Source organism: Meles meles, chromosome 18 (assembly GCF_922984935.1).
Source record: "Meles meles chromosome 18, mMelMel3.1 paternal haplotype, whole genome shotgun sequence".
Lineage (NCBI taxonomy): Eukaryota > Metazoa > Chordata > Mammalia > Carnivora > Mustelidae > Meles > Meles meles.
Window position 1 is genome coordinate 1,063,525 of NC_060083.1, and position 23,829 is coordinate 1,087,353.

At 58.8% G+C, this 23,829-nt stretch overlaps 2 protein-coding genes across 4 annotated transcripts in view; one reads left to right on the forward strand and one right to left on the reverse strand.

Moving 5' to 3' along the window:
- Positions 1–16,980, reverse strand: part of FAM83G (family with sequence similarity 83 member G) — a 28,692-nt gene extending 11,712 nt beyond the window's left edge. Inside the window, exons 1-3 of one of the 2 annotated variants that reach the window (XM_045983733.1) lie at positions 16,880–16,980; positions 15,793–16,440; positions 2,544–2,711 (exon numbers count right to left, since the gene is read on the reverse strand). In XM_045983733.1, coding sequence (XP_045839689.1) covers positions 2,544–2,711; positions 15,793–16,314 — 690 coding nt within the window. In that variant the 5' untranslated portion in view covers positions 16,315–16,440; positions 16,880–16,980. The remainder of the gene's footprint in view (positions 1–2,543; positions 2,712–15,792; positions 16,441–16,879) is intronic. The other variant, XM_045983732.1, reaches the window with a different exon arrangement.
- Positions 1–23,829, forward strand: part of SLC5A10 (solute carrier family 5 member 10) — a 58,790-nt gene that overhangs the window by 26,074 nt on the left and 8,887 nt on the right. The gene's annotated exons all lie outside the window — the stretch shown is intronic.

Below are 23,829 nucleotides of genomic sequence, written 5' to 3' on the forward strand. Positions count from 1 at the left end.
AGGTGACACCTGGCCAGGGCCGCGTGCACAGGAGCCCCTGGCCACCTGCCCAGGCTGTGGCGGGGGCGGGGCTCAACAGCAAGAATGAGGGGGTCAGGGTCATCCATTCTTCCCATGAAGGGCCCGCCCCTCCGTGGCGTCCGGCTCCTGGGTACGAACGTCCCTGCAGACGGTCTGGACCCTGCTCTGTTCCCCAGAGCAGGGACCCCTGGTTCGAGCTGCCCTGCCCATGCTTCGGGCTCTGGCCTCACTTCAAGCTACAGTGCGGGGCGAGGCCGCACACCGCACCCTCCCCTGCCCCGGGCCTGGGATTTATAACTTCTTGTTATCGCCAGCAGCTGCGTAACTCCCCTTAGCACCTGGAGCGCTTTTATAACCACTGTCTCCTCTAATTTCATCCTCAAACAAGCCTATGAGGCATCATCACGGCCACGAGGCCCCGGAGGCTCAGACAGGGGGAACCACGTGCCCGAGTCTCACAGTGGGTCTGCACGGCGTGCCCCCGTGGGCAGTTCTGGGGCTGCCCCAACGGCAGGTGCGGCCTCAGCCGGGAGGTCAGGCACCGAGGCTCTCTCCCTCCTCGTCTGTGCCAGCTTCTCATTACTGGTGGTCAGGTTCAGCCGCTGACTTGGCAGAATACCTCTGGGCAAGTCACAACCTCCCTGCGGCCTCAGTTTCCCCATCCGCCCCGCGGGGAGCCTAGTCTGGGTGGCCCTCGAGGCCCCGCTTGGGCATTTCAGGCCCCTATGAAGCTGTGAGGCTGCAACAGATTCTGAGCACCCCCACCCCGATCACAGTGGGGAGCAGAGGCAGGGAGGGTGCGCGGGCAGTGAGGGCAGGAGCCAACCTCCCAGGAGCGAGCTGAGCAGCCCCAGGGCCACGTTCTCAGCCCAGTCCTGCCTGCCTCTCACTTCCCGGGAGCTCGGAGCGCTCTGAGCAGACTTACACTAGAGACTTCCCTACGGAGAAGACACACAGGACAGGGGCGAGGCCAGTCCCCGGTTCAGATCCTGCTCGGCATGGACAAGCCCACTCCCTGCGTCTCATCCCACCCCAGGCACACGTGCGGGGGCGGAGCCACGCGAGTGTGGAAACCGTCCACTGGGCTCGTGGCAAGGGTGCAGGGGGACGGGCCCAGAGGTTCTCTGATCTGCTGCCCACAGGGCAGAGGCTTCTGCAAGTCACCTTTCAAAAGACGCCTTTTCTACACCCTGGACCTCTCCAGCGTGAGCTGTCTGCCCCGGGAGTTGATTCTCGGTGCTAATTACACGGCGGGCAGCACGCCGGGAGAGCGCGGCGCTTGGGGTCAACCCACCAGGGAGACCACATAAAGATGTCCCAACAGCCACAGACTCGCCGCCCGGAGAGCTCATACCCACTTGAAAGGGCTCGGCGGGTCTGGGTGGGCATACCTGACGAACACCGACAAATTATAGGCACAGGAACCCAGCCTCTTGTTAGCCAGCCTGGCGTCCCCCTTCTCTGGGGATCGTGTTCCGATCACAGGCCGGACGCCCGAGGAAGCGTGACCCGTGGAAGCTGGGGCCCGGCCAGGGAGCTGTGGTGCGGCCCCTCCCCTTGTGCTCGACTTACTGGCCGCGAATGACTCTAGCACAAGTGTCTCAGTTTCCTCATCTGAAAAATGGGAACAACTGCCCTGTCCCACGGTCGTCACGCGGGGTCAATAAATCAACCGTGTCAGGTGCTAGGATGGGACCGACCCACGCGAAATTCTGAAAGCATTCGCTGTTGTCACGCACACTGCTCCGTACTCTTCTCGGGCCCATGCTGCATACAGTAGGTGCCAAGCGATAGCTCGGCGGAGGGAGGGCTCCTCCTGCCCCAAACACGGGATCGGATGCAGGGTGTCGGAGAGGAAGAGCCCAGCCACAGTGGCCCATCTGGCCCTCTTCAGGACCATTGCGATCCCGGAGCCCAGAGATAGGAGGTGATGAACCCAAGGACACACAGCAAAGCACCCGGGTTCGCCCTGATCCCTCCATCTCTGCTCCACGGTGTCCTTCCCCAGGAAGCCCTTTCTACGCTGCTCTTCCTCCTCCAATTTATTTCAACCCTGCAGCCATCAAGGAAGGCTTCCCTGACCTCGGCCCAAGGAAACTTCTGCTGGAGCCAGATTCTGAAACCGGGAGGTGGACATCATACAGACACGGATTCTGGCTTAAGCCCAAGAATCAGAGTCAGAGCTCTCCAGATCAGATGTGAGCTCTGGAAGCCTGGGTGGTGAGCACCCTGTCACTGGAGGCATGCAAGCAAAGACAGGGCATCAGCGTGGCCTGGGCTGCTCAGAGATCACACGTGATACAGAACCCTGCACCGGCTCTGGCCCTTAACTACTGCTTATCTTATCTCTGACTGTCCCCCTGGGCGGCCAGGCAGAGGTCAGGTGACCACGTGGCAGGAGGCTCCAGGGTGACCGCACTCTCTGTGCCTGAGCATGGGGCTCCATCCCTAGGAGGCCGGTGCTGCAAGTGTTTGCTGACCCACTAAGGGACCGCTCGGTCATTCCGGACCGGCCAGCTCACCTTGAGGTGCCCCGGGTGCATGCGGGCCCGCTCACACATGTGCAGGAAGTATTTGACGTTGCTCTCGTCCACGATGATGTACACGGCCACCTTCCTCTTGAAGCCGGCGTCCAGCAGGTCCTTGAAGATGTCCACGTCGGTGAACATGTCCATGACCACAGCTATCACCTGCGAGTGGGAAGAGACCAGGGCTGTTGGGCAGGTGCCGCGGCAGGACGCACAGCCCTCCCACCTCTCCCTCTCTGGGCACCCCTGCTAGCCCTGCCCCTTCCCCACCCCCCAGCCTCAGCACTGGGACTGGCAGCGATGGGCTGGGGGCCTCTCTGGTCCCGAAGTTCTAGGGTTCAACGTTTAGGGTAGGAGATTCTCAATCAGTTGCCCAGAACTGGACTTTCTGGAGCCGCGGGACTGGAGAAGCACGTCTTGTATGTCCGGAATACAAAACGACCGAAAACCAAACCCCGTATCCCAGTGAGGCCCGTGGAGGGAGGAGAGAATGCCTGGCAGCCAGGCGGGGTCTGCATCCTGACGTTGGGGACGTGCTCGGGCCGGCCCCCAGGGCAGCCAGCCCTCCTCGTCGGGATCAGGGATCAGCATGTGGGCACCCGGGTCTGGTCCCTTCCTGGCCTGCATTCCTGATCCCGAGCAGCCCACACCGTCACCTGGCACCTCCCACCCCGGGATGCCGAGGTAGACCGGATGTGTCAGCAGCCAGGAAGGCAGCAGCCGGCACAGGCGTTCTTGAGGTCGCCTGCGCGTCCCCGGGCTGGCGTGGGCTTGGGCAGGCTTTCCACTACCGCCCCTCCTGTCTGTCTGAACAGAGCCCAAACCAGCGGTGCGCTCTATTATGTGACAACATCTGTCCCCGCAACGGCCGACCGCCAGCCTCCCGGCCCTGGCTCAGGGTGGGGCCCCAGAGGTCAGAGTGCCTCTGGCTAGTGACTCTAGCCCCACGTGGGCAGTGACAGGCAGAGGGGAAGGAGAGGGTGGTTGGGATGAGCTCATCTGGCTTGAGGGGTCGTCAGCAGATGCTGGGGACGGCTGGGGCTCGTGACCATCTCTGGCCTTCCCTCTCATCCCTCCCTCCCCGTGCTACTGGGCAGCCAGGGGGAGCACAGGGAACCGGGGCCTGAGGCCGACAACCAACACAGATATCCGGGCCCTCCAGCCCTTCGAGACCAGCCCCACTGCCCTGTCCAGGACCTGAGAACCTTCTAGAAAAGACTTAAGAGGCCAAGGACTTGGCCTTATAATGAGCTGGGAGTGGTCAGTCTAGAACCTACCTAGGCCCACTAGGGAGCCAAGTTCACCCCCACCGGGAGGGTGGCCTGACAGGCTCCCCTACACTGATCTGTAGGTGCAGGGTGAGGGACAGGCAGCCTGGGGCCTGCCAGGGATGAGTCCGCGCGCCCGGGTGAGCTCACCCGGCCAGCCCTTGCAGGCCCGTGTGGGCTCCTCCCTGCCCTGCCCTGTCCCGGACACGATCTGTGTGACCCAGAGCAGACACCTAGCTGCTCCAGGCCCAGCTTTCTCTGTGGCCCAACAGGGGCAGGGAGCTGCAGGGGAAGCTGGGCTCCGTCATGGCTGAGGCCCAGGATTCACTCTTCTCTGGGGGACATCCGCTTGCCGGCTTTGGGTCTCTGAAGGGCTGTTTCCGGTGGGGCAGAGGGCTCGGGTACAGTCCAGGCAGGGGCTAGGACAAGCACGGGGAAGCCAACAGAGACAGACGTTGGGGTCAGTACAGGAGGCGCCTTCTGACCCAAAGTGAGGCAGGGGTCTTGACAGAGAGTGAGCTCCCCATCCCAGGAGGTATTTAAGGAAAGGCCAGAGATTGCTTGGCAAGGAGATGGCTGAGGGGCAAATGAGACACAAGGGCAGCTGGGTGGGCTCAGGACAGCCTTGGGCTTCACCAGTTGAGCAGGAGAGACCTTGAGGCGGATGGGATGGTAGCAGGGACGTCCTCGCCGGGACTCCACAGCCCCAGAGCCAGCCCTGGGGACCCCTGGATAAGGCGCTCCTGGAGGCAAAGAGCATCTCGTGCCACCCTGGGAAGGGCGCAGCTGACACGTGTCTCCTTGGAGCAGAGAACACATCAGCCCTTGCCCCTTGTCACTGCCTGCGATGGCAGATGGGGGACTTACCCTGGGCCTGGGCTGGGGGACACGGCCCAGCAGGACCCGCTCCTCGTGTATCCTTCCCCACGTCACCCTCCGGCAGGCAGGGTACTGGATGCAGCGGGCCTGAATCTGCTGGGGCTGCCCCCCCACGGCGGGTCCCTCCCATGCGGTCCCGGGGCCGAGTGCCGGCTCTCCCGGGACACTGGTTTCCGTGCCAAGACGCGGTCAGAGGAGGGCCTGTAACAGGTGCCAGCTGATGCTAGGAGCGGGGAGGGGTGCTTGCCGTTCCCGAGGCACTGGGAGGATGCGGGGGAAAGGGGGCTTGGTGCTCCCCAAGGAGGCCCCCCAGTCCCGCATATGTTCCCCATTCTGGACCTGGGAGAGCTGGAGCCAGACACTCGGGGTCAGAACCCGCGTCTCGCGCTGCGGGATGGTGCACCGTTCAGTCCTCAAACAGGCCGTGAGGCAGTGGGCGCGGTTCCCCCTTTACGGATGAGGACACTGAGGCACGGGGGGTTCACCTCCCTTGTTTAGGTGGCCCAACTGGCCCGCGACGCTGTGACTTCATCCAGGGGAGAGCCCCCATTCGGAGCCAGCATGTGGCCTGGTCTAAGGCAAGCCTCAGGGAGCTGCTGTCCACTAAGAACGTGACCCAGTGGTCTGGGTCCCAGGAACGAGGGAAGCCCAGGACAAGCCACGGCCCCTCTGGGGCCCGCGGTTTCAGTATCTGCAAAATGCAGGTGTCTGCCTCGCTCACTGCTATGGTCCTCCAGTCCACACATTGTGGCTGGAGCCCCAAGCTGCTGGCCCGGCGTCAAGGGGGCACAGCAACTGCCCCCCGCTGCAACCCCAGCTCACACAGATTCCAGAAGGGTCCCGGGCAAGGCCAGGGCCACAGCCACGAAGACGTTGGAGGGGAGGCTGGAACCTGGAGACCACCCTTGTGTTAAGTGACTGCACTGGGCAAGAGGCAGGTGGCCTGGGTCCCCGCTTTGAACCCTGTGCCTCAGAACTACAGGAACTGGTGTGTCCATGTAAGCAGCGGGACCAAGTGCCCAGCTGCCAGGGGGTCCCTAGCCAGGCATGTGCGCATCCCAGTCGTGGCGTCGCTGGGGAGCCGACAAGGCAGCGCCAGCCCCACAACACAGAACCTACCCAGAAGACACAGACCAGCTCCCAAGGCAAGGAAGGTCTCCAGGGGTCCCTGTTTCTCACGGATTGGAAAGTCCTTTCTTGAAGAAAGGCACAGAACCAGGAGGGGCCAGACACCCGTGACAACCATCCCCGTTCTCAGCCCCGAAGGGCAGCACACTGGGGTCTGGATGATACCCAGGGGAGCGGGAGGATGGCTGTGCCCCAGAGGGGGGCCAGCCACGCAGTGGGTAAGGCTGGAGCAGAGGGGAACGTGGCAGGGACCGGTATAGGCACGGGGCTTAAGCATGCTTTAGACCCAAATAACCCGTATATGCAAACTCCCAAGATGCGTCCCTCCAGGGGTTCCCCACAGCCCCTTTTACTAGGCCCTCCCCAATCCGATCTCCGGCACGGCCTCCCATGCCCCCACCACGGGCACTTCCATCGTCCAGGGGGTTACTGGGGGGGCGTGAACAAGGGGGGCAGCGTCTGAGCCACAAAGGACCAGCAGCCCCCACCCGTGGCTGCGGTCCCCAACACACACAGCCCGAAGCCTCGCGATACCTCCCGCTGGGGCCGGTGGTATGGGTGGGGGGTGCTGGTGTCCCCCAGTCCCCCCTGGGGCCGCCACAGGAGTCTGAGCCCCTGGACAAGGACGGCGCGGGCCCAGAGTTGGAGCTCAGGGCTCCAAGCCAGGGCCCAGCTCTGCGTGAGCCGTGTCTCTCTCCGGGTCTGTGTCGTCATCTGTAAAATGGGGAAGGGGGATGCGCGGCCTGAGGCTGGACCTGCCAAGGGATCCCCGACTCCCCGGGCCCTGCCCAGGGGCCCCGATGGCTTGTCTGAGCCAGCCGGAGCATCTCGCTGGGCTGCCCGCCACTCCGCCTCCCTCTGCCCCACCGCACGGGCCCTCCACCTGCCGCTGCCGGCAGACAGCCGGCCCGCAGCTGCCGGCACCCCCGCCCCGGCGCCGTTCCGTGGACGTCCTGTGACCACAGAACCCACTCTCGGAGCAGAACTGTGCTCACGGGCCTGGGGGTGGAGCAGGTGTGTGGAAGCGCTGGGCGAGGAAGGGCAGGGGCGAGGCGGCCCAGGGGGTCCGCACACGGCTGGAAGAGCGCCGGCCAGGGGCCCAGCCTCGGCGGCAACCTCTCTCCCCAGTGCTGACCCCACTGGCTGGCCCTTGAAACACCGGCCTAGAACCACGCTCCCAGCAGCTCCTGCCATCGGGGCACGCACCATGTCTGTGTTTCTGGCAAGGCCACAGCAACCGACTGAGTGGCACGCCGTCTCCTAAGGGTCTGGACTCTGAGAGCCAGGTCAGGGTCCAGCAGGTTCCCGCCTGGAGCTCCCTCTCCAACACCTGCCCCACCCTGCCCGGCCATGCAGTTGTGTGCAAGAGGCTCAGAGAGGGGCAGTCCTGGTCTCTCCCTTCCAAGTGCTCCAGAACAGAACAGGGGACACAGACACGCCCCGCCCACCCTGGAGCCCAGGCGAGGCCGGGCAAGCAGAGCACGAGCACACAAGGCCCTGGCCCTCCGTGGCTCTCGTGTCACCATCTGCCAAGTGTCAGAGCTCTGGGGCTGTCCCGCTAAGGCCCCGACGGACTCCTGGATGGTGGCAGCAGGCAGTCCTGGGAAGACGGGGACCTCAGGCAAGAGCCTCCGTCTCCCCAGGGGGCAGTATCGAGGCCCACCTGCACAGCTGTTGGCGGGCAGAGTGCATTAAGGCAGGCACAGGGCCCGCTCGGGACCCCAGAGCCCGTGCTCAGCACCTCCTCATCTCACGGACTGGAGTCCTGGCCCACCTGACCCATGGCACCCTTCGGGGTGCACCGGCCAGGAATCATCGCTTACCATCTCCACTCCTCTGTGCCGGCCAGAAGCCTGGCACCGCCTGGTCACTCACAGAGACGACACAGAGAACGCTGTGGGCTGTTCTAAGGTTTCAGACGATAGCCATCAGCATCCTGGATTCGACTTCCACTTCCGGCCACCACAGAATAACAGAGCCTACACTAACCTTCCTGCCTTAACCAGCAAACAAAACAAAACAAAAAAACCCACAAAAACCAGGCCAAATCTATGAAACCCTAGACAACAGGACTGCAGCAAGCACAGTGCTCCTGGAGAGAAGGGGAACAATGAGATCAGCCCCGAGATTGTCTAGCTACCACCCGAGCTGCAGCATGGGGGAGGAGCCCTGATGGAGTCCAGCAGTCTCCCTGAATCGAGGAGGCAGGGTGTGCTCAGAGCACGGTCGCCAGAATGTTCCGGATGGAATACTGGAGGAGAGAGACGGCTGTAGAGAGCGAACACCAGACCCCCATACAGGGTGTCCCCCTACCCTTCAGCTGGTGACCGAGCATCACACGCACGAAGGAGCCCACCCAAGCTGGGACCAGACTGCCAGAAAGAGGCAGCTCGAACCGCCACCAGTGTTGACGCAGGACGCAGGAGTCATTTACATTCCCCATGGCTAGAGTGCAGAGCTCTCTAGAACTCAGGGCCTGTGTGAGAGTCCTCAGGAGGGTTTTAACTGAGTAGTGGGCAAATAACCCCTAGACCAGAGCCCAACACACTTTTTCTGTAAAGGCCACATGGGAAATACATCAGGCTTTGCAAGCCATCATGTGGTCCATGGTCCAGCTCTTACCCTGGGCTAAATCAGCTCTGGTCCCACTAATAACGCTTAAAAACACCAAAGTGAACCTTCAAGATGTGAAACTAGTAACAATTTAGATGAAAAATACACTGGATGGGATGAATACCAAATTAGACACCATAGAAGAAAAGATCAGTGAACTTGAAGACACATCAGTAGAAACGATCCCCAATGACCCATGGAAAGGGAATGACAAACCAGGATCGGCTCAGAGCATCAGTGAACAGGGACGGGGCCCACTGAGAGGGTCTAGGATACACAAAATTGGGAGTCTTAAAAGGTACGAAGGTGTGGAGAAGACAGAAGAATGTCTGAAAAAGTAAAGCTCACAATTTTTCCACATTTGAAGAAAACTATCCGTCCACAGTAAGGGGAGCTCAGTGAGTGGCAAGCAGAAGAGACAGGAAGAAAACCTCATTGAGGCACATCAAAATCCCATCATTTAATGCCCAAGTGAGAAAGAGAAAATCTGAAAAGCCGCCTGAGGGAGAAAGACCATTCCATAACGAGGAGCGGAGATAAGCAGACTCCTCCGCAGAATAATCACAAGCTGGGGAATAGGGGAGCAACGAACATCTTTAAGGCACCAAAGGCAAAATCAATTACCCTACAATTCTCTACCCAGGGAAAATAGCTTCCCAAACTGAAAAGGAAATAAGGACTTCTTCAGACCTAATGGTTTAAGGAGGATTAAGGAAGGCAGCTATGCTCACCACTATACCACCAACGCTAAGGAGGATTAAGGAGACTGAAAGGCCTAGAAGGTTCTCCAGGCACTGGGAAGGACTCCTGGGAGGCCCTGGCCCCACCGTGGTGGCTGGGTGGGGGGCATTCCTCCTCACTTCTGGCACTCTCCAAACCAGTTTGCCCATCCTCTGGGTCCCAAAGGCCTGTCCCTGAGGGAAGAGTCTGGTGGTCCTGCCTCCCAGCGACAAGAGTCTGTGTAGGTCATCAACAGCTGTTGACCTAAGCCAAGGGTAGGATAACCAGGCCAGCTTTCTGGCACTCTCGCAGGTGTCCCTTTCCAAGGACTAAGCAGAGGCAGCAGTGACCACTCCCACTGTCCAGGGAGGGAGTCCCTCCCAGAGCCACACGGTCATGGCCAGCCGGTGTCAGAGGCCTCCTGCTTAGGGCTCTTCCCCTGGGGGGGGGTCCTGTGTACGTTCTAGCTGACTCCACCTGCCACCCCGCAGAACCCACCCTGGCTCCTGAAACCAACTCCTGACCATCAGCTCTGCCCGAAGGTAAATGCCCCAGGGCCTCCTGGCTCCGTCATTCCTTCCCGGGTGGCCCGGGGCAGGGCCTCAGCTTCTCCTCTCAGTCGCACGGGGGGTGCGAGGGATAACCCGAGTCTCTCCCCTCTGACAGGCATCCACCTGGCGCCTTCCCCGCCCTCTGCGCTATTAAAACAGAAGCCTCATTAAGGCCAATTAAAGGAGGTTCGGGCCTCCTGAGCGCCGAACGGCTACAGCAGGATGGGGTCAAGAGGCACGTACTGGTCACGCCCAGAGCCCTCTGTCGGGGCCCAGCCCAGTCCAGCAGCATGGGCCCTGCCCGCGTCTCCAGCCTTCCCCAGATGCACATGGGCCTCCTCCCCCAGGCTCAGGAACGCTGCAGGGGAAAGGGGCCCGGCAGAGGGTGGGGGAGGGCTGGCCGGCGACCTGGGCTGTGCCTGTGGGTGAGCGGGAGAGCACAGGCCCCGTCCCCTTCCCACCGGCCCCCAAGGGGCCTCCGAGTCCTGCGAACTTCCAGGCCTGCAGGCATAACGTCTGGCCAACCAGACCCCCGCGTGGGCATCCGTGAGTGGCAGCAGCTGAGCATTTTCAAATCGGAAAATCTCAGACTCATTAATTGGAAAGCCTGTAAAACCTCAGGTTTCCCAGGGTCCGGGAGGGACAGACGCTGCGGTGTCACTGAGCTTCCCAACCCCCCAGGACTGGCCTGGAAAGGACTTGCCCAAGGTCCCACTGCAAGCCAGAGAAAACCCGAAGCCCCTGGGCCACCTGTTGCCCACTGGTCTCTACTGCGTGCCAGCAAGCCCCTGCTTGAACTCCTCCCGGACGAGGAGCTCACTACTTTGCAACCCACACTATTCCCAGAGTGAGGCTGTCAGGAGAGAGGGGAAGACGAGGGAAGAGAGGAGAGAACTCGCACTGGTGAAACACCGCACTCTCTCCGCCGCTCTGACGCGGGTGTTGGCGTCACCGTGGCAACGAGGACGCAGGAACAGAGGACCAGAGGGGCTAAGTGCCCATCCTGGGGCAGCACGGTTAAGTGGAACAGAGGCTTGGCCATGGGTCTGTGTGGTCTGCAAGTCCCTCCTCCCACCGCCCTGCACTCCATGTAGCCAGGAGAGCCCTCAGAAGCCGCGGAGGAGGCAGGCCGGAGCCTAGCAGGACAGAGGGCAGAGTCCTGGAGCGGAGGTGCGGCCCTGCCCTGCACTCCGAGTCCTCGGATCACTCAGGAGCTCGGGGGTGCTCACCACTGTTACTGCTGTGAGACCAAGTGTCGAATCCCCGTTTTGCAGATGAAGAAACTGAGGCCCGAGGCCACACAGCCGCGGGGGTGGACGGGAGAACCAGGGGACTGTGAGAGGACCAGCCCCTCTCTGCTGGCCTGGGGGAGGTCCCTTGGCCTCCAGATGAGTCTGGCGAACCCAGGAGACCAGGACTGCCACGCAGGCCCGCCAGACCAGAGACCCTCAGGTGAAGGCCAGCAGGCTCTGCCCCCACTCCCAGCACCCTAACCTCAGTATCCTCACCGGGACATGAAGACGACCACAGGGTCGTGGGAGGGAGGGCCGTGCCGGCAGTGGGGAGGCCACCTGTCCCAGCACCTGCCGCAAGAGGCGAGAGGTGTGCGCCCAGCCCCGGCTGCGGCCCCTCCTTCCTGCTCTCCTCAAAGTCTCAATTAGGATGCAAACGCCGTTGGGTAGGAAGCCTTGGAAAGGATGGCGCTGAGACCTGGGATTATGTTATCAGATGGTTCCCCACCTGGCAGGCGAGGGCCCTGGGCCTGGGCTGGGAACTGCGGGAGCAGGCACGAGCCCCTCCCTGGCTCCGCGGCATGAGCCGGCCCGGCTGCTGCTCCCCTGGGTTCCAGCACGCACCGCATGCGCCCTGGAAACAGCTCAGCGGGCCTTCCCGCGGCCTCTAGGGGACAGCCTGGGTGCCAGTGAGCTCAGGGGAAAGGAGAGCCCTCCCTCCTGCTCCTGGGGGACCCTCAGGGTCTCAGCTTCGGGTGGCCTGTTCTCCCCAGTCCCGATGTGCTCATCATACTTCTACCCGCCCCCCCCGGGAGAGCCCGGTGGCTGGGAGCCTGATGGGGACAAGGAGCCTCATGAAAGGGCTTTTACTGTCCTGAGTCAAGCTAGGGGCAGCAGCAGCAAGGCGCCAATGCTCCCACTGGGGGCAGGGCCCAGAGAGGACAGCCAAGATGCCGCTCCCCTCGGGGGACAAGGGGGTCGGGGCCCGCAGACGGAGGTTCTGGGCCCGGCTCCTCCAAGGCGCCTGCCCTCTCCGGGCTCCACCAAGCCTCGGGTCCCTCATCCGCCCCGAGGAGGCAACACCTCCTCGGCGCAGCTAAAGTGCCCGCTCAGCACCTGGCATACAGCTGGCATTTAACGAGCGCCTCATTAAGCTGCTTTTATTCTCTGGGAGCTGAGCCGTGAGCCAGGACGTCAGCGTGTGAAGGCAGGGGCTGACCGAAACACCGTGGGGTTACCTGCTTCCAGCCTCCTCCTGCCTGACGCAAGACACTGGACCTCTCTGGCTCTCTGTTCCCAAGCCCGGGCCTGGCAGGCCGGAGAAGCGGGTTCTAGTCCAGCCGTGCGCACTCACTCGCCCTCGTGCTCCCTCCGTGTCCACAACTCACCCCCGCCTCCGGGGCCTTCCCCCGACTGTCTGGGGTTGGCGCAGGGGTCCCGCTAGGGGCCTTTCCCCGAGGTCATGGATGGGGGGTGGGGGGCACTCCCTCCCCAGCCCCCTCCGGGACCCAGCCCAGCCTCACCCCTCTCTCTCCCGGAGGCTGCAGGGGAGCGAGGCTGGGGCTTATCCCTCCCAGGCATGATGCTACAGGCCCGGCCTCTGGTATGCGGCTGCAACCCTGAAGCAGGTTTTTCCCCAGGTAGATCACGGGTCCTGGCGGGGGTGGGGGGTTCCATCTCAGAGACGTAGAGCCCAGTGGGGCTGGAAGACGGGTCCCAGAGCACAAGCTCCCTGCTCAGCACCATACAGCCAGTACGGTTAGACCCAGAGTCCAGAATCGCAGGGCAACAGGGTATCAGAGCTGAAGAGACCCTTTACCAACCGTCAATGCCTGTACCCATTTCACAGATGAGATGACTGGGGCTCTGAAAACAGCTGGGGCTTGTCCCAGGTCCCCCAGCAGTGGAGGCAGAGCTGGGACCCTGGGCTCCCGGTCCTGGGGCCCACTAGTTTCGTTCTCGTGTTTTGGCAAAGGGGGTTATTCAGCAGCCTTGACGGGAACACAGCCGCTCCCTGGCGGCCACGCTGGGGCGGGCTGAGTGTGTGCTGCGTCACTTCCCAGCCCCAGGGTCTGCCTGCCGTGCTGACAGGCCAGGGGGAGGAGGAGGTGGCGGGTTGGGCCGCCCTGAGTCAGCACCAGCAGCCCCAGCCCAGGTGCCCAGTTGGCAGGGGGTCAGTGTTCGCGCCAGGCAACCGAACAGCAGCTCCCCATCCCAGGCCTGGGGAGGGGGCAGTGTTCTCCCTGCACTGCGGGGCGAGGGGAAAGATGTGATTCACGGGGAGAGATAAAGCAGGGAGAGCTCCCGGTGCCAGCGGGCAGGCAGGCCAGGAAAGCACCTTGTCAGCATGGGCCGTCAGCATCCATCAGCAGCACGGCCCCGTGCCGGAGCCTGGGAAGCAGCAGGCGCAGGGCAGATGGGAGGCTTGATGGCAGCGTGGCTGGGCTGCCCCTCCCTGCCCTGCCTGCCACTGTGTTCTGTCCAGGCCAGGATGGGCAGGGGACCCATCTTGGAGTCTAAGGATGACAATAGGCCTGGTCCCCACCTCTCCACCCAACAACTTGCTAGGTGACATCAGCAGAGATGAACCAGTCAGGCCTCAGTTTCTACATCTGGAAAATGGGCAGATCCCACTATCCGAAATTACCAAGTGCCTCGCACTCAAAAACCAGTACCTGTTGTCGTCACTGCCCACCCACGCGCACACACGATGCTGACCTCGGGTCCCTGGATGGACGTGACGGGCAAGCACAGAGGATGGGAAGCAGGGGCATGGCTCACCATGGTGCCGTGGGGGGGTCGAACAAGTCCCTGTTCTCCCTGTGCTCTCAAACGGAAGACCCTCGACCCTCCTGCTGGGTCTGGGAGGCTCCCTGCCGGGTCTGGGAGGCTCCCTGCCATCCAGGGGGCAGTCTCAGAAGTAAGCCGCCTTTCTCAGAGGGGTCAGGGAGCCGCGCTGACTGGGGTACCGCACAGACCAGGGTTCCAACCCGAGACGGACCCCCCCAGCCATGCTACCTTGGACAGGCAACGCCGACAACCTGGTGGGGTTTCGTGGGGAGCAAATGAAGTTCCAAGAGGCCCAGGGGACTGCATGGGATGGCTGAGTCTCGGACTGGGCTGCAGACATGTGGGGAGGATGCCCTCGTGCCCAGCCTGGCCCCGGGTGTCCCTATCTGGTCCCATCACTGGGCCAGGCCATCAGTCTTCCTGTCTGGGGCAGATTAGACGCGCTGGCCTGTCCCGTGTTGAGCAAGGATCTGGTGTCGGTCTCTTTCCCACGCCTGGAGAGGAGAGGGGTAGAGGAGAGAGGTGGAGGAGAGGGAACCCTGGCACAGCAGGTCAAGCCCCGCCCCGGGCCTCAGTTTCCCCATTTTTAAAAAAGGGGTCAAGGGACCCCAACAGACCCTCCCAGCGGACTGGGTGGCACGACCTCAAGTCAGACACAACGTCAGCCGCACCTGCCTACCCCCTGGCAGGTGTGGGGCAGGATACTTGCCCAATAGCCACGAAGGCCCCTTCCTCCTCCCACTTTCCCTCCTCTTCCCGAAACTCTTCCTCACTCCGGTCACCCGACTCCGTCTCCTCAACAGCCACAGACGCAGCCCCAGGCTCCCCTCCACTCTATACATCAGACACCCGAACCCCAAAGCTGCCTGGGATCAGGCTGCGGGCCAGGCTCCGAGACACAGGCTCTCCGACTCTGCCAGGGTCAGAGAGCCTGTCCGCGGGGGGACAGGCCCTCCACCTTTCTAGAAACCTAACCCATGGCCGCCTTGTCAGCTCCTGACCCACTTCTGGTTTCTCTGCCTATGAGTCTCCCCAGGCCAAGGCCAGCGTTCTGGGCTCGTGCGATCCGCTGCCCCGCTCGGGGCCTGGCGAAGGGCTAGAAACACCTGCGCCAGCACAGACACGGCTAACCACTCACCACCCTCTACGGAGCTCAGGCCTGGCCTCGGAAACTTTCTCAACACAGCTGGCTCGGGCAGGCTTTATCAGCCAGGTGCTCTGAAACCACAGAAAGGCCCGACCCTTCAACAGGAAGACGCGCCAGCTCCCGGCCGCGCTCGGCAAGTGGTGAGCTCCCCTTCTTAGGATGTGTGTCAGAGTGTGGCTGAGAATGACTACCCACACCAGGGATACCTCGCGGCGGGGATCAAGAAGCAATGCTGGAGGTCCCTTCACCTGCCCAGCCCGGGAAGATTCTGCCCTCACAAAGCTCACAAAAAGGCTCAGAGAGGGCGAGCAAGTCACTCTCCGTTGCCCAGCGCGGCCGGGAAATAGACGCATTTGAACTGGGACCTCCACGCCAGCCTCAAAGGGACCCAGGTTCGTGTTTGGTCTCCGTGCCTCCTGCGCCACTCCAGACTCTGTCCACCACCCAAGAAAGGCCACACCAGTCTCTCATGGTGTGCGTGGGAGCGTCCTGCTTCCCAGGTGTGAATCAGAGCCATCTCGAGGGACAGTAAGTAAGAGAAAAACCCCGAGATTCCTCCCCGCCCCACCCCATCACAACACTTTCTTCTGGGGAAGCTGCTTGCTGGCTTTGGGGCAAATCAGAACACGCCCCCCTCCCCCCAGCAATGCACAAAGGCCCCTTGAGATGGGGCACCATGGTCACCTGCCAGAGGACCCAGGTACCCTAATCCTGCACAAAGACACGGAGGAGCCCCAGGAGAGCAGGGGAAGAGGCAGCCGGGGAGGGAGCACAGAGACCACAGGGGACGGTGTCGTGGTCTCCGTACTGGTGCTGTGAGGTCACATGCACGGAAACGGCAGAGATGCTGGGGGCTGGCTCAGGCGCATGGGGCCAGCTTCCCCTCAGGGGACCCCCACCCAGCAGCTGGCTCACCTTCTGGGCCTGACTGATCATCTTCCGCACCACCTCTTTGATGTGGGCCTGCCCATCGATGGGGGGCTGCATGTAGACGCTGGCCCGGGTCACACCCCGGTAGGCAATGGTGTCGGGCCAGCCCAGGTCCAGCTGCGGGATGGATCGGTCCGACTTCTGGGGCCAGTACTCCAGGGAGGGCAGCGGCTCGGCCTCGGTGGGGTCCCCACCTGCCCTGCTGGCCTCCTCGCTGTCACCAACGCCATCGTCCTCAGGCCCCCGGGGCCTGCTGGCACCCCTCGGGTCCTCAGAGCCTGGGTCATACACCTCAATGGTCTCCAGGATGCGCTTGAGCTCCAGCTCCGACAGGAAGTCCCGAATGTTCTCCCGCTTCAGCACCTCGTAGAAAGCCTCCCTGCCACGGGCCACCAGGGCCTCCAGGGCCAGCCGCTGCTCCTCGCTGTAGAAGAACTCGGGCTTGGACTCACTGGAGCGCCAGTTGACGTGGCTGTCGTCCAGACACTGCACCTGGGAGAAGGCCATGTTGCCACCGCCCCGACGACGCTCGTGCCGGGCGGCCGGGCGACAGAACTCCGCGGGACCGGGCTCGTGAGTTGCGGCGCGCTCTGGAGCTCCACCGGCGCCTCAGCGACTCTGCCCATAGGGAGCCTGCGGGAGGGCCCAAGTGAACGCACGGGTCAGGTCAGGGGGCAGGCGGGACCGGGGAGGGGCGACAGGGCGACAGGGCGGGGCGGGGCGGCAGTGGGCGCGACGGCGGGGCGGGACCCACGCCTGGGTGCGGTGCGCCTCTATCGGAAGGGGCCGGGGGACCCGCAGCCCGGGGACAGTGGAGCTGCCCAAAGTCCTCGGCAACGTCTGCGAGGCACCAGGCAGGCGGGGAACTTCCCAGACGCTTCCGAGAGTGGGAGGCACAACCCGGGCGGCCTCTGGCCCAGCTCGGCGGCGCCCTGCGTTCCGACGGCTTCCGGCAAGGGCGCGGGCTCTTAAAATCGGCGGACCCGCAACCCGAGAGGCCTGCCCGGAGGAGGCTCGAGGAAGCGCCGCTGCCGGGCCCGGGATCCGGGGCGGCGGGCCAGGACTCGCTTACCGGGCGGGCGCGGGCCAGAGCCGGCAGGGAGAGGCGCGCGGGCAGGGGGGAGCGCACCGGCGGCGGCGGGCCGGTGACTAATGCAGCCCCGCCCACCCCGCCGCCGCCACCTGCGGTCACGTGCCGCCCTAGGGGCGGGGCCGGAAGCTGATTCACCCCCCCCGCCCCCCCCGGGATACCGGCCTGGGGTGGCTGTGCGCCGCGCCTCCTCCTCGGCTCCCCGCGCCGGGTGGCGGAATTCTGGAAAGCCCAGGGACCAAAGTCCAACAACGACTGGAACACTGGAGCCCAGAGAGGGACAGTATTCTTACTGGGAACACACAGCAACTCAACAGTCTTTGCGCTCCTCCCCCTGACTCCCAGGGTTGGTAACCTTGGTCCAACCCCATCAGTGTCCAGTTTCCCAGGTGGGACGGGAAGTCTGTGCAGATACCCAGCTGTCCGGTTGTGGAAGTAGAGTTAGGGTACTGGACTGGGAGACCCCATGGCAAGGATAGGGCACCGTCTGACCCAAACTCAGGAAGGAGCCTTTCCGGAACCTGGTGTGCAGAGAGCAGGTAGATACCCAGTTCTTAGTCCCTAGCCCTGCTCCTTACTGGGAGGGGTTGCCCCCCGGGACTGGTCCCACGTGATGAGCACTGCCCACCTGAACCCTGGGCCGGGGAGAGCCAGAGAGGGCTGCTGAGGGCTGGAGTCAGACCCAACTCTTGCACGCACACCCTGTGTTCCCCACCCCACTCAGCCACAGAGGAGAGGCAGCGGTCCCCAGGGGCAAGCACTGCCTTGGGACCCCTGAAGGCTGATTTATATAGCCTCACTGCCTCCCGGGACCCAGAACAAGAGTCTCCGGGCTTCAGCTTCTCCTTTGGCTCTTATGACTAACCCTGGGGCTCATGAAGGGAGTCCCAGCTGCCAGGGCTGAAAACCATGAAGCCCTCCAACCTTGCAGCTACCTGCCCATATTTACAGATGCACAGGACGTTGTTAGAAATAAAAAAAAACAACAACACCAACAGAGAGGTCACAGGCAGCCTTCTCCCAGTTTCTCCCAGTGGCGTCATCTTGTAGAACTCCAGTACAGTAACACAATAGACAGAAAATTGACATTGGTGCAATCCAGAACCTGTTTGGATTTCACCAGTTTACAAGTGTTCCTGGGCGTGTGTGTGTGTGTGTGTGTGTGTGTGCCATCTTACCTCGTGTGTAGATTTGTGTGGTTGCCACCACTGCCATTAGGATGCAGAACTGTTCCACCGTCACCAAAACCTCCCTCTACCACCATACCCGCATCTCCATCCCTGACCCCTGTCAACCCCGAAATCTGTTCTCCGTCTCTGCAATGTTGTTATTTCAGGAACACTATGCAAATGGAAAGTGTAGCATAGAACCTTTAGAGATTAGCTTTTTCTCCCACTCAGCATAATTCTCTGGCAAGTCGTCCAGAGTGACGTGCATGTCCGTAGCTTAATGATTCGTCTCGTTTCTGTTGCTGGCTAGCATTCATGGCATGGGTGGACCAGAGTTTGTTCAACCTTCTCTCCTGCTGAAGGACAATGGGTTGTTTTGAGTTTGGGGGCTATTATGAACGTAGCTGCTACGAACCTTCATATGCATGTTATACGTATTCATTTGTATATATGTTGTATCATGTATATTTTACATTCCTACCAATTACATGCGAGTGATCCAGTTTCTTCACATTCTTGCCAACATTTTATGTTGTCACAATTTTTTTATCTTAGCCACACTGATACGTGTGTAATAATCTCTTCTATGGCGTTAATTTCTATTTTCCTAAGGACTAATGACATAGAACATATTTTCATGCGATTATTTGCCAGCTGTCGGTCCTCTGAGTGAAATGCCTGTTCGTGTGTATTGCCCATTTTCTAAGTGGATTGTTTGGTGTTTCTCCTTGAATTTGAGAGCTTTTTCTCCTTTTTTTTTTTTTTTAAGAGAGAATGAGAGTGAGTAACATTGTGAGCAGGGATGGGGAGGGGCAGAGGGAGAGAGACAGAATCTCAAGCAGGCCCCATGCCCAGGATGGAGCCCAACATGGGGCCCAACCTGCAACCCCAACCAATATCCAGACCTGAGCCAAAACCCAGAGTCAAACACTTAACTAACTGAGCCACCCAGGCCCGGGCTCCCTGCTCTTATATATTCTAAATACAAGGTCTTTGTCAGGTCTATGGCCTGCACAGTATTTTCTGCTGGTCTGTAACTTTTTAAAAAATATATAAAATACAATATTATTAACTATAATCACTATGCTGTACATTAGATCTCCAGAATATATTCATCTTATAATTGGAAGTTTGTACCCTTTGACTAAGATCACTCCTTTTCCTCCATCCCACAGGCCCATCATTCTACTCTCTTTTTCTGACTTCAACTTTCTTGGATTCCTTTTATAAGTGAGATCATATAGTATTTGTCTTTCTCTCACTGACTTACTTCGTCTAGCATAATGCCCATAATGGTCCACCAATGTTTTCACAAATGTAGGATTTTCTTCTTTGTCAGGACTGAGTAATATTTCTCTCTCTCTCTCTCTCTCTCTCTCTCTCTCTGTGTGTGTGTGTCTGTGTGTGTACGTCATATCTTTATCCATTAATCTGTTGATGGACCCTTGAGGTTATTTCCATGTCTCAGCTATTGTGACTAATGCGTCAATGAACATGGAGTATAGACATTTCTTCAAATAGGGATTTCATTTCCCTAAGATATATACTCAGATGTGGCGTTGCTGGATCAAATGGTGGTTCTATTTTTAGTTCTTTGAGAAAACTCTGTACTGTTTTTCATAGTAGCTGCACTGATCTAGGTTCCTACCAGTAGCACACCTACATGCTCAAAAGGAATTCCCTTTTCTCTACATTCTGGCCAATACATGTGATCTCTCTCTCTCTCTTTTATGATAGCCATTCTAACATGTGTGGGGTGATATTTCATTGTGGTTTTGGTTTGCATAGCCCTGATAACTAGTGATTTTGAGCACTTTTTCATGTACCCGTTGGCCATTTTTATGTTTCCTTTGGAAAAAATGTCTATTCAGATCTTCTGCCCACTTTTTAATTGGATTTTATTTTGAGGTTCTTTTTTGGGGGGGGTTGCTATTGAGTTGTATGAGTTCTTTGTATATTTTGACTATTAACCTCTTATCAGATATATGGCTTGCAAATATTTCTTCCCAACCTGTAGGTTGCCTTCTCATTTTGTTGATGATTTCCTTTGTGGTGCAGAAGCTTTTTAATCTGTTGTCGTCCCATTTTTTTTTTCTTTTGGTGTCAAAAAAAAAAAAAATCATTGCTAAGATCAGTGTCAAGGAGCTTACCCCCCCCCCCATGTTTTCTTCTAGGAGTTTTACATTCAAATCCCTAGTCCATTTTGAGTTGGTTTTTAGGAATGGTTTGAGATGGTAGTCCAGCTTCATTCTTTTGCATGTAGCTGTCCTGTTTCCCAACACCATGTCCTTTCCCCATTGTATATTTTTAAATCCTTGTTCCTAAATTAGTTGACTATATATAGGTGTGGGTTTATTTCTGTGGTCTCTATTGTGTTTTATTGATCTATGTGTCTATTTTTGTGCCAATACTGTATTGTTTTGATTATTATAGCTTTGTAGTATAGTTTAAAATCAGAGGGTGTGATGTCTCCAGTTTTTCTCTTCTTTCTTAAGATTGCTTTGGCTATTTGGGTTGTTTTGTGGTTCTATACAAATTTTTAGGATTTTTTTTCTATTTGTGTGAAAAAATGCTATTGGAATTTTGATAGGGACTGCATTGAATCTGCAGATGACTTTCAGTGGTATGGACATTTAACAACATGAATTTTTCTCATCCATGAACATGGTACATCTTTCTTTTTATTTGTGTTATCTTCAACTTCTTTCATGAGTGTCTTATAATTTTCATTGTACTGGTCTTTCATCTCCTTGGTTAAATTTATTTCTAGGTATTTTATTATTTTTGATGCCATCATGAATGGTATTGTTTTCTTAATTATTCTTTCTGATGGTTCATTCTTAGTCTATAGAAACACAACTGATCTTTGTATAGTGATCGTGTGTCCTACAACTTTACTGATTTTGTCCTGTAGCTTTTCTTTTCATCCTTTTCACAGGTGTCTCACACTGAACTTTTAATTTTGTTGAGGTTTACTTAATCCATTTTTTTTCTCTTATGCATGGTGCTTTTGCTGTCAAGTCTTTGAACTCTTTGCCTAGCCCTAGGTCCTGAAGATTTTCTCTATTTCCCCACCCAAATTTTTGATAGTTTTTACATCTTAAATTTAAATCTGTGATCTATTGTGAATTAATTTTGTGTCAGGTGGAACATTTAGATTGAGGTTGAGTTTTGGTCTCTGGATGTCCCCCAGAAGGATTTTATGGGGGAAGAAACAGCCTCAGAGAACTTAAATAATCACCCAAGATCACACAGTATGGTGTTGGGACAGTGGGACTTAAACCCAGGTCTGTGTTTTTGTTTTTGTTTTTGTTTTTTAAAGATTTTATTCATTTATTTGACAGAGATCACAAGCAGGCAGAGAGAGAGAGAAGGGAACAGTCTGCCTGCTGAGCAGAGAGCCCGATGAGGGACTCGATCCCAGGACTCTGGGATTGTGACCTGAGCTGAAGGCAGAGGCTTTAACCCACTGAACCACCCAGGCGCCCTGTGTGTTTTTCTCCTACTCCTTACTGCAACATCTACATCTGGACTTTCTCCCTGGGATGGGCCAGGGCTGGTTAGGGAGTGGGGAGCAACTTGATTAGCCCTCATGATCTTATGTCCAGTGGCCTCCTTGGGAAAGGGTCATTCAGTCTATCAACAGATGCTGGGAGAGGCTGTCACAGGTCACAGAGTTAACGGTGCCCCGAGGATATTGCCTAAAGCCTGCACAAACATCCACAGGTTGAGAGTCTGAACACCTATGAATTCCCTGAGTTTATGAAGGAGAAAGGGTATTCCCAAGAGAGGGAACAGCAAACATGGAGGCCCAGAAGTGTGGCTAAAACTGGCTAAGTGGGTAGGGGGCCATGAATGGCACATTTAGAGGCTTGTGATCCTTCTTGCAGGGGATGGAGAGCCAAAGAAGTGTGTGAGCAGGAAGGAGGGTGGGCAGACGGGTGGTTTTAGAAGGTCCCTCTGCTGTGTGCAAGGAGGATGGGTGAGAGGGGGCAAGGCGGTGCAGTAAGGAGGTGGTGCAATTCACCTGGTCCCCAAGCCCAGTGGCTGGACTTGGTATTGGCCACAGGGAGGGAGGACATGGGGGACGAGGAGAGGGCCAGCACCCAGGCTTCTGGTGTGGCCCTGGCTGGACAGAGGTGCTGATGCAAAAGTCGAGCCCAGCTGGGGAGCTCCCAGCCCACAGAAGCTTGATCCTTGCCCAGCTCAGAAGCACCCCCCCCCACCCCCCAAGCCTTCACTGTCCTGAGGCTGCTCACTGCCGAAGGCGGCACATTCAGGGGACTTTAATGGCGACACCTCTGCTGCTGTCATAAAGGAGAGGTTGTTCTTTCTGGCTGTTCAGCACAAACCCAGGCAAGCGAGCCAGCGGTGCCCAGAGGCAGAGGCCCATGCCCAGAGCCTGGAATGGGCTGAAAAAACTGGGCCAGAATCTCCTGACTCGGGCTTTCTGAGCCATTATGTGGCTGTGACTCCTCACCCGTCTCTCCCAGGAGGGCTGGGTCTGGGCATCAGAGCTGGCCAGTCCAGGCCCAGAGCCTGCCAGGAGGGGCCCATCACCTGCCCTCTGTATGCTGGACCCAGTGCCCGCCCCACCCCCCACCCCAAAGTCCCACCATGGGGCCTGGGGCTTGGCCTGGGTCCCACTGTGTGTCCCAGCCAAGTTATGCCCTTTTGGTCCCAAGGGTTCCAGCTCATTGCTGGGCTGCCGCTGGATCAAGCAGTGCCTGGACCTTTTCATGACTGTTTTCTGTTTTCTCCTCCTCCTCCTGCTTTCCTCCACTGCCTACCCCCTTCTTCACCGCCATTCACTCCATTGCGCACTCATTCATTCACAAATGTTCCCAGCCCTGAACTGAGTGATACCTGGGACCTGGAGATGATTCAAACCCAGTGTCCACCCTGGGGAAGCTCCCAGTCTGGTGGGGGGAGGTGAAATCTGCAGACAAACTATCATGATTCAATCCTCTGCCGTAGGAGCCTTTGAGAGGAAGCTGCTTTGCCTGCTTGGGGGGCAGGGAGGTGCAGAGGGAGTCAGAGAAAGCCTCCAAGGACCAGCCCTTTGCAATGGGCCAGGGAGCAGGAGGTAAACAAGGGTAGGACGGAGTCCTGGGAGGAGGGGACCTCGTCTGCAAAGGCCTGGAGGCGGCCAAATGCTGGGTGTGTATGAGAAAACGGCAGCCGGTCGGGGTGGCTGAAGCACGCTGGGTGGGAGGACCTGGGACCAGTTGACAAGGACCTGAAAGGCCGTGGAAAGGGGCTCTGGGAATGTGGGGGAGGGGGGCTTCTGAGAAGGAATTAGTGTGAGCGGAGGTGTAATTTTGCAAGGATGGGGAGGATGGAAGGGGACGGGGAGGGGCTGGTGCCCAGGAGCAAGGCAGGAGCCAAGTGAAGCAGGCAGGGGTGTGGCAGGAGAAGCCAAGGGGCTGGGGGGCTGGGGGCTGGGTAAGGGGAGGGGAGGAGAAAGGACAGTGAGCCCTTACCAGGCGGAGGTGGTGGAAGGGGACAAGTCCGATTGGACACACTGATTGGGAGGTGCCCCAAGGATGACTGGCAGCAGACGTCTGGGCGCAAGAGAGGATCTGGGCTAGAGACCGGGGTGCCAGGTCCTTGAGGATGGGGGGGTGCTTCCCCAGCCCTGCTAGCCTGGAGGAACGGGATCTGAGACTGCCGTGGGTTGGACATCCATGGAAGGAATTTTCAGTAGGGTCATTTGGAGGGGACGGTGGTGAACTTGGGAGCCCCGGTCTGCAGCGCGAGCAC